This window comes from Schistocerca serialis, chromosome 7 (genome assembly GCF_023864345.2).
Source record: "Schistocerca serialis cubense isolate TAMUIC-IGC-003099 chromosome 7, iqSchSeri2.2, whole genome shotgun sequence".
In the NCBI taxonomy this organism is placed as follows: domain Eukaryota; kingdom Metazoa; phylum Arthropoda; class Insecta; order Orthoptera; family Acrididae; genus Schistocerca; species Schistocerca serialis.
The window spans coordinates 34,342,971-34,355,588 of NC_064644.1; the positions used below are offsets into that span (position 1 = coordinate 34,342,971).

The window sequence follows — 12,618 nt, forward strand, 5'->3', positions numbered from 1 at the left end:
AAAATAGCCTGCATGAAAATGTAGTACATGCTTGATTACATTATATTACTTGAAATCCTCTTTCATTGAATTCTTGTTGAGGAGCTCTTCATAGATGTGGTACATGCCAAACTTTATTAATACCACATAGCGCTAAAAATAAAGTCTCTCACATGCACAACCCCTTCATCCAACTTGTAGGAGATGGGTAAAGGCACAGAATAAAAGACTGGCTTTAGGGGTGAAGTACAGTGGGGACTCTGTGTGCCCTAAGATTGCTATGGTAGCTGTCAGGGCGTTAAAGGAACCTCGAAAAATGGCAGTTAATGGGTCTCTTGTGCAGACCTTGATGACAGCAACATAGGAGAAGATTGACTTTGGATCAGTGGAGCTGACAAAGGATACCTTAACCACTGCCTTATGGAGAAGAAGTATCTTCAAAGGACACGACAGTAAAACTTACCAGAAAATCATGCAAACCAGAAGGCATAGAGGTGGCAGTCCCACCAGAGGGGTTACGACGCAAATTGTATATAATCCTGACAGGGGACAACTTACATTCTGGCAGTCCTCACAATAAAACCTCAGATCGCTAACAACAATGACCACCAGAGATGGAAGGAGGACAAGAACTTGGTATACAATACTGTCTTAAATTTGTTACATGAGATGTAAGGAGAATAATAAAAAAGACTGAGGATCTACAAAGAATACTGAGTGAAAGAGAGGTAGATATTGCTTTAATAACCAAGACAAAAAAATAGAACTGAATGGATCTAAACATCTAGGAGAATATTCCATTACATACACCGACATCCTACTCAGCAAGAGTAGTAAATAAATGAAAAACAGAAAAATAAGATACAATCAGACACAGGCATGAACGAAAAGACAGTACATGTAAGATTTAAAGTAGAAAGAGTGTATCTACCTATAGTGTGCACCTACTCCTCAGAAGGAAGAAGAGAAAAGATACACAAAATTATAATGAAACACTGCAAGTAAAAGTAAATACTATTAAAAAAACCAATTACTTATGTAAATTGAAGGGGGAGGTGGGAGAAAGGAAAGGAAAGGAAAGGAAAGGAAAGGAAAAGAAAGGAATTAATGATATCACTTGCATCAGGACTCCATGCAGAATCAGTGGCAATGAGTGAAAATGTGCGTGGGACTTGTACTTGAACCCCAGATCTCCTACTTACTGGGCAATTGTGTTAACCACTGCGTCACCTGGACACAGTGTTTTTTGCAAATGTGTGGACTATCTCGGCATGCTCCCTGGCCAACAACATTCCCACCTAGCACCAGCTGCCAGCAATCGCTGTCCATGTCCACTATGATCAATAATTTTAGATTCCTATTGGAGGTTGAGTTCACTGACACTGAAGATTGTGGCTTCATTGGCCTGCAAGGCAACACCACACATTCATATAAAACAAACGTCATCATCAATGGTGGTGGCATGAATGGAAGTATGGGAAATAACCCAATAGATAACATTGTGGGAAATAATGGAGAAATATTATAAATAATGGGAAGTTCCTGAGAGATTTTTCATGCTTCAAATAACTTCCATATTATGAATCAACTTTTTCCTTTTCTTTATTCAGTCTCCTACATCCCTTATTTAATTTGTTTGCTTTCACTTCCGTATCCAATAACCTCTAAGGCAGCTTTTTCTGTTATAGTTTGTCTCGTTTCACCATTATATTTATTCAGATGGTCCTTGTATAATTTTTTTAATAGAGGTTTCTTTGAGCATGTTAAGTTCTCCATTGCTTTTGGTGATTACTTTTATTAGACTTTATTTTCATCCATCAGGCTTTAATGTTTACTATTGTCATTAGCATACAGTGATCTGTATTTAGTTCTGCTACTCTGTATGCTCTTACCTCTGTAAATGTTTAGGCTGGTTTCTGAATGCCAATAAAATAGTCTATTACTGATTACTACCCTCTCTCTCTGCCTCGCTTACTGTGCGTATCTTAAATGGCTACAAAAGAAGACAGCAGGAAGTAAAGATGAATACAAGAGCATAACAACAGGAATGAAGTTACTCTGCAGTTCAATTAAACAAGATAAATGGGACAGATTCATTTCACAAATAGTAAACAATATTCACAACAGATAAGAATTTGCATATAAACTTCTACATCTACATCTACATCGATACTCCGCAAGCCACCCAACGGTGTGTGGCGGAGGGCACTTTACGTGCCACTGTCATTACCTCCCTTTCCTGTTCCAGTCGCGTATGGTTCGCGGGAAGAACGACTGTCTGAAAGCCTCCGTGCGCGCTCTAATCTCTCTAATTTTACATTCGTGATCTCCTCGGGAAGTATTAGTAGGGGGAAGCAATATATTTGATACCTCATCCAGAAACGCACCCTCTCGAAACCTGGCGAGCAAGCTACACCGCGATGCAGAGCGCCTCTCTTGCAGAGTCTGCCACTTGAGTTTATTAAACATCTCCGTAACGCTATCACGGTTACCAAATAACCCAGTGACGAAACGCGCCGCTCTTCTTTGGATCTTCTCTATCTCCTCCGTCAACCCGACCTGGTACGGATCCCACACTGATGAGCAATACTCAAGTATAGGTCGAACGAGTGTTTTGTAAGCCACCTCCTTTGTTGATGGACTACATTTCCTAAGCACTCTCCCAATGAATCTCAACCTGGTACCCGCCTTACCAACAATTAGTTTTATATGATCATTCCACTTCAAATCGTTCCGTACGCATACTCCCAGATATTTTACAGAAGTAACTGCTACCAGTGTTTGTTCCGCTATCATATAATCATACAATAAAGGATCCTTCTTTCTATGTATTCGCAATACATTACATTTGTCTATGTTAAGGGTCAGTTGCCACTCCCTGCACCAAGTGCCTATCCGCTGCAGATCTTCCTGTATTTCGCTACAATTTTCTAATGCAGCAACTTCTCTGTATACTACAGCATCATCCGCGAAAAGCCGCATGGAACTTCCGACACTATCTACTAAGTCATTTATATATATTGTGAAAAGCAATGGTCCCATAACACTCCCCTGTGGCACGCCAGAGGTTACTTTAACGTCTGTAGACGTCTCTCCATTGATAACAACATGCTGTGTTCTGTTTGCCAAAAACTCCTCAATCCAGCCACACAGCTGGTCTGATATTCCGTAGGCTCTTACTTTGCTTATCAGGCGACAGTGCGGAACTGTATCGAACGCCTTCCGGAAGTCAAGAAAAATAGCATCTACCTGGGAGCCTGTATCTAATATTTTCTGGGTCTCATGAACAAATAAGGCGAGTTGGGTCTCACACGATCGCTGTTTCCGGAATCCATGTTGATTCCTACATAGTAGATTCTGGGTTTCCAGAAATGACATGATACGCGAGCAAAAAACATGTTCTAAAATTCTACAAGAGATCGACGTAAGAGATATAGGTCTATAGTTTTGCGCATCTGCTCGACGACCCTTCTTGAAGACTGGGACTATCTGTGCTCTTTTCCAATCATTTGGAACCTTCCGTTCCTCTAGAGACTTGCGGTACACGGCTGTTAGAAGGGGGGCAAGTTCTTTCGCGTACTCTGTGTAGAATCGAATTGGTATCCCGTCAGGTCCAGTGGACTTTCCTCTATTGAGTGATTCCAGTTGCTTTTCTATTCCTTGGACACTTATTTCGATGTCAGCCATTTTTTCGTTTGTGCGAGGATTTAGAGAAGGAACTGCAGTGCGGTCTTCCTCTGTGAAACAGCTTTGGAAAAAGGTGTTTAGTATTTCAGCTTTACGCGTGTCATCCTCTGTTTCAATGCCATCATCATCCCGGAGTGTCTGGATATGCTGTTTCGAGCCACTTACTGATTTAACGTAACTTATGAAGTACTGGAATCCAGAAGCAAAAGATAATATGAAATTGACGTGATAAGTAACTTACGACAGCTAGATGACTATAAGAAGCTCTCAGCAGAAGAGTATAAAACAAATGGAAACTTAGAAGAACAAGTTTTAACATCTGAAGAGGAGGAAGAAGGAACTGTACACAAAATAGAAATGACAGAATTAAAATATGTGCTGCAAAACATGAAAAACAGGAAGGTACCAGAAAGCAACATGAACACTGAACTGGTGAAGTATGCATCTCCTCTCATGAAATCTAGGTTCAATCAGCACAATGAGCAATGTTGTGACACTGTGTGTGTGTGTGTGTGTGTGTGTGTGTGTGTGTGTGTGTGCTGGGCGCAGGGGGGGGCGCACGCACGCACACATGTGAATGCGTTTGTGAGCATGTTCTAGCTCGACAAAGGATTTGTTCTGAAAACTACCAAGTTTTCTTTCTCTTTTGTGTGTGCCTGTCAATGACCCAGGTCAGTTTCTTTTTCTTTTTTTTTATATTGCCTGTTTCAGTTTCTTTATTTTAAATTTTGTAACTTATGTAAATTTTAAACTTTAACTTAAAGAATCAGCTGAACACTAAGAGTGTTCTACCGATAGTGCTGTGTGTTGGTGGTAAGTATTTTCCTTACTCATTCTGAGCAAGTACTAATGTGACTGCTTGTGTTACAAATTTAAAAAAAAGGTTTTGGCAATACATCCTGCTGCTTCCAATCCAGGAATCTCATTTCCAGCCTTGACTGGCTCTAATTTCAATTTCCTTTCACCTTGCATAAGGGAATTTCAAAACTAATTAACAAGTATTAATTTCATTAATTCAGTAAAACGTGATTCTCAACCACTATGCACAAAAAATAAAATGTGTCAAGAATAAAGTAAAAACTGTTTGGAACATTATTAAACAACAAGGAAATGAAAATAGCCGGCCAAATGAAACTGAGTCATGAGGAAATAGCGGTGACAGAAATGGTGACAATTTCAAGCAGCTGGCCACAAAATTCAATAATTATTTCCTCACAGGGGCAGTACATGTTGTAATCACAAATAAAGTAATGAATACAAACACATTAGATTTACTTCTGCAGACACTGCATGCATAAGAAGCAGGCATTAGTTTAAAAACTATGATGTCTGGGAAATTACTAGATTTGCAACTGTAAAACATTTCCTGGGGCAGATGTGGGCTTTGACCATGATTTATTGCTAGGGAATCACATATTAAAGCTGAATAAATTGCATAATGGAAAGAAATTAATGATCTGAATTAGCTGAAAAGTTGCAGAGGTTATTGAGAGTTTTGAAGGAAACACTGGACAAGTACTTACTGAAGCAATGAAAATGAATACAACAGAGCAGGGACAGCCAAGGGCCATGTGTGGGGCGTGAGTGCAACAGTGTTCAGCCTCGCTTCACATTCCTTCCCCCCCTCCCCAAACACCATGCCATGCTGTCTGAGTGTGAAGAGGGGGAAGAGGAGAAAATTGGGAACATGTTGCACTTAAATGAGAGTCCAGTTGCACTGCATTCTACTTGGTTTTATGTTCCACATTTCTTAACATCTTCACAACAACATAGGTCACAAAGAAAACAAATTTTCAGTATTATTTAATTGTTTGGTGCACTGAAGACATAATATAATTTTTATCTGGTAAAAAGTGTCAAAATAAGGACAGACACAGAGAATTTCACAGAGTTTTGCACTCAAGTTTCCACATATCATGACTTATGTAGTTTCATAACTTACAACAGGTCTTTCACACAAATGTAGCACTTTTGCAACCTCATTGTAGAGACTTGTAAACTCTACCTGAGGAAAGCAATGTAGATAGCCTGGACATTTTTAATGTAAAAAGATTTGTCATTAAAACTGGTATTACCTTGCAGGTTAATCAGTTACATCAGTACATGCACAGGGGCACTTTCAACTGAAACACACGGAAACAGATGCAAGATTGACAGTGTACTCAAAATCTTTATAAGACTATCCTTGTAATTCTTTCAGGGCCACAATGAATTCTTCAAACCTCACATTTTCTTTAATGCCAATGAACTTAGGGAAGTGAATTGTCTTTGTCAGAATATGTCCCTTCTACAACATGATTTCCAGTGTCTGATTGTGGGCAGTGTACAATCAAGTCTACTTAAAATGTGAAGTCTGTGATCCATTCCAGATGTTCTAATTTTTGTTCCTGCACTCCTTTTTCCTTCATAAATTAAATAATAGCAAGTTTTAAATTGAAAAATCATTCCAGGCAGGCCCCAACGTACTTTCCAGTAATATATGAAGTCTCCATACTCTTTGTTCAGTTCCATCGAAAATGCTTGCAACTGACAATTGAATAATGCATGCGACTTCAGAAATTTCACTATTTGCACCACTCATTTCTTCACATGCTCCAGTCCTTCAAATTTAGCACTAGGTGCCTTTTTATGTACAGAACAATGAATCCTTTTTTGTCAACCATTTTCAGTTTTTGCTCTTTCATTGACAATTAATCTTTAAATTCTTCCTGCATGATATTGTAATAATGCTTCATAGCAAATATGCAATATCTGTTACTTATGCGAACTCATAATTCTCATCCCTCACTTCTGTCATTCCCATCCATTTTAAATGACTGCAACGATAGATCATTAGACTGCCTCTTTATTTTGTGCAACCAACCACTGAATCTGTGACTGTGGTTCATACTACGAACGAACAGCAGAAGTTAAACAGCACAATTCTGCCAAATTCAGAGAGTTGTGCCAGCCGAAAAACGTTTCACCGCAATGCTAAATGAAATGTTGCACTATTCCATGTACTTCTGAGAAGGACCAAGCAAAGCTGAGTGAGAGGTCAGCCCCTGGCCTACCCGCAACCAGCGCACCCTGCACGCATGAAATCTGGCATGCCATGGCTGGCCCTGCAATAGAGGATAAATGAGTGGTTCTGAAAGGTGAAACAGTGACTGAAGCAGAGGATCAACTAGGCAAAAATACACAATCCAGTAGAAATCCTTTGATAACAGGTGAGATACTGTATTTAACTGACAAAAGAAGAAAATACAAAAAAAATTCAACAGATGAAACAGACAAAAAGGAATATATACATCTTTAAAAATATATACAGATAGTGAAAAATGGCAAAGCAGGAACTGCAAGAGGAGAAATGCATAACTGTAGCAGCATGCATGGTTATGGGAAATATAGATACCATGTACTGCAAATTTAAGAGAAACAGTTGTATGTATCTTAAGAACTAAGATGGCAAGGAAGTACTAAGGAAAGATTGGATTGGATAGGATTGTTTGGGGGAAGAGACAAAACAGCGAGGTCATCGGTCTCATCAGATTAGGGAAGGACGGGGAAGGAAGTCGGCTGTGCCCTTTCAAAGGAATCATCCCGGCATTTGCCTGGAGCGATTTAGGGAAATCACGGAAAACCTAAATCAGGATGGACGGATTCGGACTAAGGAAAGAATGGAAGGCTGGAAGGTGGAGAGAATATACAGAAAGGCTACAAAAAGGAAAGAAGCTTGAAGACAATATTATAAAAAGGAAGAGGAAGTGGATGAAAATAAGAAGGCAGATGCGAAGCTAAAGAAGTACACAACATACTGAAATTGTTGTATTCCATCCTGGATTTTCCATTGTTTGACAACATACTAAAAGACGGAAGTAAATATAAGACTACTGGAGCAGATGACAGTCCCACAGAATTGTTAAATATCCAGAAGAACAACCATGTCAAAATTATTCCACCGGATAAAAACGATATGGGAGACAGGCAATATATTCTCAGACTTCAAGCAGAAAATAAATAACCCCAATACCAAAGACAGGTGTGAATATTATTGAACTACCAGTCTGCTAAGTCATGGCTGAAAAAAATATGTTAACTCATATTATTTACAGAAGAAGAATGAAAAAAACTGGTAGAAGTTGACCTAAAGGAAGATCAGTATGGATTCTGGGGAAATGTAGGAATGTGTGAAACAGTACAGACCTGACAGCTTATCCTAAAAGACAAGTCAAGGAAAGGCAAACTTACATTTATATCTGCTGTAGATTTGGTGAAAGCTTTTGACAATAGTGATTGCAACTTGCTCTTTGAAATTCAAAAGTAGTAGGAGTAAAATATAGGGAGCAAAAGGTTATACACAACTTATACAGAAAACAGATGGCAATTGTAAGAGTCAAGGGGCCTGGAAATGAAGCAGTGGTTGAGAAGGGATTCAGACAGAGTTGTAGCCCACCCCCAATGTTATTCACTCTGTACATTGAGCAAGCAGTAAAGAAAACCAAAGAAAAATTTGGACAAGGAATTAAAGGTCAGGGAGCAGAAATAAAGACTGGGGGTTGCAGATGATGTTGCAATTCTGCCAAAGATAGCGAAGAACCTGGAAGAGCAGTTAAACAGAATGGACCATGTCTTGAAAGTAGGGTATAAGATGAATGTCAACAAAGGCAAAACAAGGGTAACAGAACACAGCCGAATTAAATCAGGCAATGTTGAAGGAATTCTATTACGAAATGAAACACTGAAAGTAGTAGATGAGTTTTGTTATGTGGGCTGTAAAATAACTGATGGCTGAAGCAGAGAGGAATGGAAAGAAAAACATTTCTGACAAAAAGAAATTTGTTAACACCAAATACAGATTTACGGGTTAGGAAGTCTTTTCAAAAGGTACTTGTCTAGTGTGTAGCCTTGTATGAAAGTGAGGTGTGGATGATAAACAGTTCAGACAAGAAAAGAATAGAAGCTTTTGAAATGTGGTACTACAAAAGAATACAGAAGATTAGGTGGGTAGATCATGTAACTAATGAAGATGTACTGACTAGAATTGGGGAGAAAATAAATTTGTGACAAAAACTGATTAAAGAAGGGATCAGTTGATAGGGCACATCCTGAGACATCAAGGGATCATTACTTTAATATTGGAGGGAAGTGGTGAGGAGGGGGTGGGGAAGGGAATTAGCAGAGGGAGACCAAGAGATGAATGCAGTGAGTATGTTCAAAAGAATGTAGTTTGCAGTAGTTATTTGGAGATGAGGAAGTTTGCACAGGATACACCAGTGTGGAGAGCTGCATTAAACCAGTCTTCAGACTGAAGACCATACCAGCAACAATTAATGAGATCTTCCCAAAGCCTTTGCTTGTGTAGTACACAACTTGACCAATTAATAATGGCATCCGTCTTGCACAGATGGAGTCTTACATAAAACACAGAAAGCTGAGGTGCAGACATGAAATTAAACCGTGAATGGCAATCACTACAGGGTCTATTGTTTCTTAATCTCAGTAAATGACCTCCACATGAATTTGAAGGGGAGTTTAAAAACCGTAAAATTTCCTGATGACACAGTCATTATAAGGAGCCCAACCCCAACTACATCAAATAAATCTCAGTGGTAACTGAACAGACATACAACTGGCTTACAGCAAGCAATTAGATCTTAATCTCACAACAATTCGTATTATTCATTTTAAATCAAGCAAAAAACATTTGCTAGTTCCAGAAATAGACATTCATGATCATACATTGGATGAAACACTGTGTGCGAAATTTCTTGGGGTGTGACTGGATAAGAAGTTAAAACCAAGTCAAGACATAGATAAAATAAGTAACAATCTCAATTCACCATATTTTATACTTAGAAGTCTCTCTCATTGTGCTGACCTAAAGAAAAAGAGCATTTAGCTTATTCTGTATATTTTCTTTTGCTGTTGTCTCGTGGAATTACATTCTGGAACACTTCACCTAAAGTAAATAAAGTTTTCATACAGCAGAAGTGAGCAGAAAGAATATTGTTGTAGATAACTGCACATCTCAAAGAGGTCTCTCAGGAATTTTGGAATTCTTAGACTCACTTCTTAGTACATGCGCTACTTAGTGATTTTTGTTGTGGATAACAAAAATCATTTTCACCTGAGCTGAATTCTGATCTACGAGATTACAACACAAGACACAATAACAGATTTCATACAGACTTGATCTCTTTGCCTGTGGCTCAGAATGGAGTTATGTACTCTGGTGCAAATATATTCAACAAGCTGCCACCCAACATAAATAAAGAAACTGAGAATTCCAAACAATTCAAAAAGAAATTGAATCATACCTAACTAGTTACTCTTCCTACAAATTATCTCTATATCCAGATTCTAGAATTGGAAAGTTCTGTTAGAAACAGGGAAACTAGTAATGTATTGTAAACAGGATCATTATTATTATTATTATTATTATTATTCAAATTTGGGCAACTCAAAACCACATGAAATAGAAGATCATGACATCATATTCTTCCCCTTTTTTGGCTTTTCAACAATTCTTCACTGACAACTCCTTCTATTCTGTGCAAGAATTTCTATTACTGTAATGTGTAAAATGTGGTGTGTAGGAACACACACACGCGCGCACACACACACACACACACACACACACACACACACACACACACACACAACAACAACAACAACAACTTGTACATGATAAGCATGTATGCATGTATACAAAATAATTGTGACTCATTCTGCATCATTATTATTTATCGAACAAATGATCCATGGAACATGAAACTAACTATCTAACTAACTCTTTTCTTTTGTTCTCTTCTTTCTTCTGTCCTTGTCCCACCTCTCTTCTTTTTGTTTTTTCTTCTGGAAACTCTTGACTTTCTGTACCTTTTCTCAGAATTCATGTCTGTTTTCTGTGTCTTTGTTTGTTATTCCCAAAACCTGTAGGTCTTTCTTAACTTCTATAAACCACAAAATTTCTGGATTTTTGTCAAATAAGTTGAATATTTTTTATTAGCTTCTTGTTATCTGTTCCTTTTACGTGGTCATAAAATGTAATCATCTGCTTTCTCATTGCAGCTATCATATTCTCAGTTTTCTTTTTCAAACATTTCCTAGTTGCTTTTCAGTTTCCAAATCCCTTTTCCATACTTTATCCCCAATTTTTTAAACTTATTCTTCTTTCTTTTCTTCTTCTTGAAATTATTTATTTGTTTGGCTGTGTTTATGGTGATTTTGATCATAAAGACACCTGCTTTTAATCACATCATGAATACCTCAGTATGAATAGATCAGAATTGTTTATTGTATGTGCTCTTTGTTACGTGGAATACCATTTACATTTTTATAGTCTTGTTTATGTTTGCTGCTTTGTCCAGAGAATCTGGTGGATTATTTCTACCAAGTACTTTAATTCTGAAACTTCCAATATGTTTCCATTCTTTGGTTCCACATATTTCTGTGCCGCTTCCACATTGGCCATGTGTTGTTTTTTCAAAGAAAGTTTGTAATCCAGCTTTTTCTGCTGCCTCTTGGAGAGTGTTTATCTATTTCATTACACCTTGAAGCTCCCATAATGGGAAGGTTGCCTCAACTTTCACTTGTACTGGAGAATATATCCAAACTATGTTAAAATTCTACGAACTGTTTCTTGTCTGTAACCACCCCACCTGTACCAGTGCATTCATACATCAAGTTTTGGCAGAAACACCAGAAGTATGACAAGAAATTTGACACTGACATGGTCAAGATAACAGGAGCTAAGAGACTGTCAGCAAAAGACAGCCAAGATTTACAAAATTATATGGACTGCACCCTAAAATATGGCATACAAAACATAAAATAAAAACAGCAATTACAACAAATATTTCTCATAAAAAAAGTGAAGCAACTGTCAACCTGATAGTCTCTTTCAAGTCCAAAATGCTTTAATATTCCTTGTGGCAGGATAAGTCGCAGCCGTCCATCAAATCCTTTCACCATGTACCCCTAGACCTGTTGTTCAGATAGCACAGTTAGAAATATCAGTGGCCATGAAAGTTTAAGTTGACCGTGGAGGTGAGATTAGGCAGATTGATTATTAAGGTGTTTTCTTGTGAAAAGCAGGAGAACTGGGTATGAGTCCTCATCTACATTTTCGATTATCAAAACATATTTTTTATAACAAGCAGGAAGTTTTTAAACAACTAGTTGCAGACAATGATGCACCAAAGCCACTTTCATTGGGTGCTTTGGAGCCAGCAACTTTGTGACAACTAGGATGGTTGGGTTAGTGGATCTTTGAGAAAATGTGGAAGATTGAGTAAATGGGATGGATAGGGTAAGCAGCTCGATGGACTCAGGTGGGAGTCATCTCATTTCAGGCTTGCCTATTACCCTCTCTGCCAGATTTTCAACCCTATTCAGTACAATAAGACCTTTCCTTCCTTTCATCTTGTCTGGGTAAGTCTCCCTTGACTCTTGGTTGTTTGTAGACAATTTCTGTATACTTATGCTGCAACAGTCTGTTTTCCACCATCCCTTCTCTCTCTTCAACAAAAACTGGAGTTCTTGATTCCGAAAGCTAGCAATTTTGCAATACAATACCTATTTATACATATAAACAGGACGAGAACAGTTCTAGTGTCTGAACTATCATAAAACCCATGCACGTAAAGATGCAGCCTTCTTGGGATTAATGTGACCAATAAGAGCAAATGTCAAACAAATATCTACATACCAACATATTCATCCATGTTGAAAGTCTTCACATATTTGAAGGATATTTTTCCAGCTTTGTGATATTCTATAAGCTTTTTGTACATGCCCAGTGGTGTTCCACCTAAAAATTAAAATTCTTTATGAATGGAGTGTTTTTCCCATTGACATATATACACTCTACCATCTAAAATGTGCAACTAGCATGAACACAATTTCCATTAATAGCTCCCTTATCATTGAAGTTCTTTGTTCTGCAGCTGTGGAATATAGTAATAGCAG

At 38.1% G+C, this 12,618-nt stretch overlaps 1 protein-coding gene across 4 annotated transcripts in view; it reads right to left on the reverse strand.

Annotated features, from left to right (window-relative positions):
- Positions 1-12,618, reverse strand: part of LOC126412476 (glucosamine-6-phosphate isomerase) — a 125,964-nt gene that overhangs the window by 81,396 nt on the left and 31,950 nt on the right. For all 4 annotated transcript variants that reach the window (XM_050082092.1, XM_050082091.1, XM_050082090.1 and 1 more), the window contains exon 3: positions 12,359-12,460. In XM_050082092.1, the coding sequence (XP_049938049.1) occupies positions 12,359-12,460 (102 nt within the window). The remainder of the gene's footprint in view (positions 1-12,358; positions 12,461-12,618) is intronic.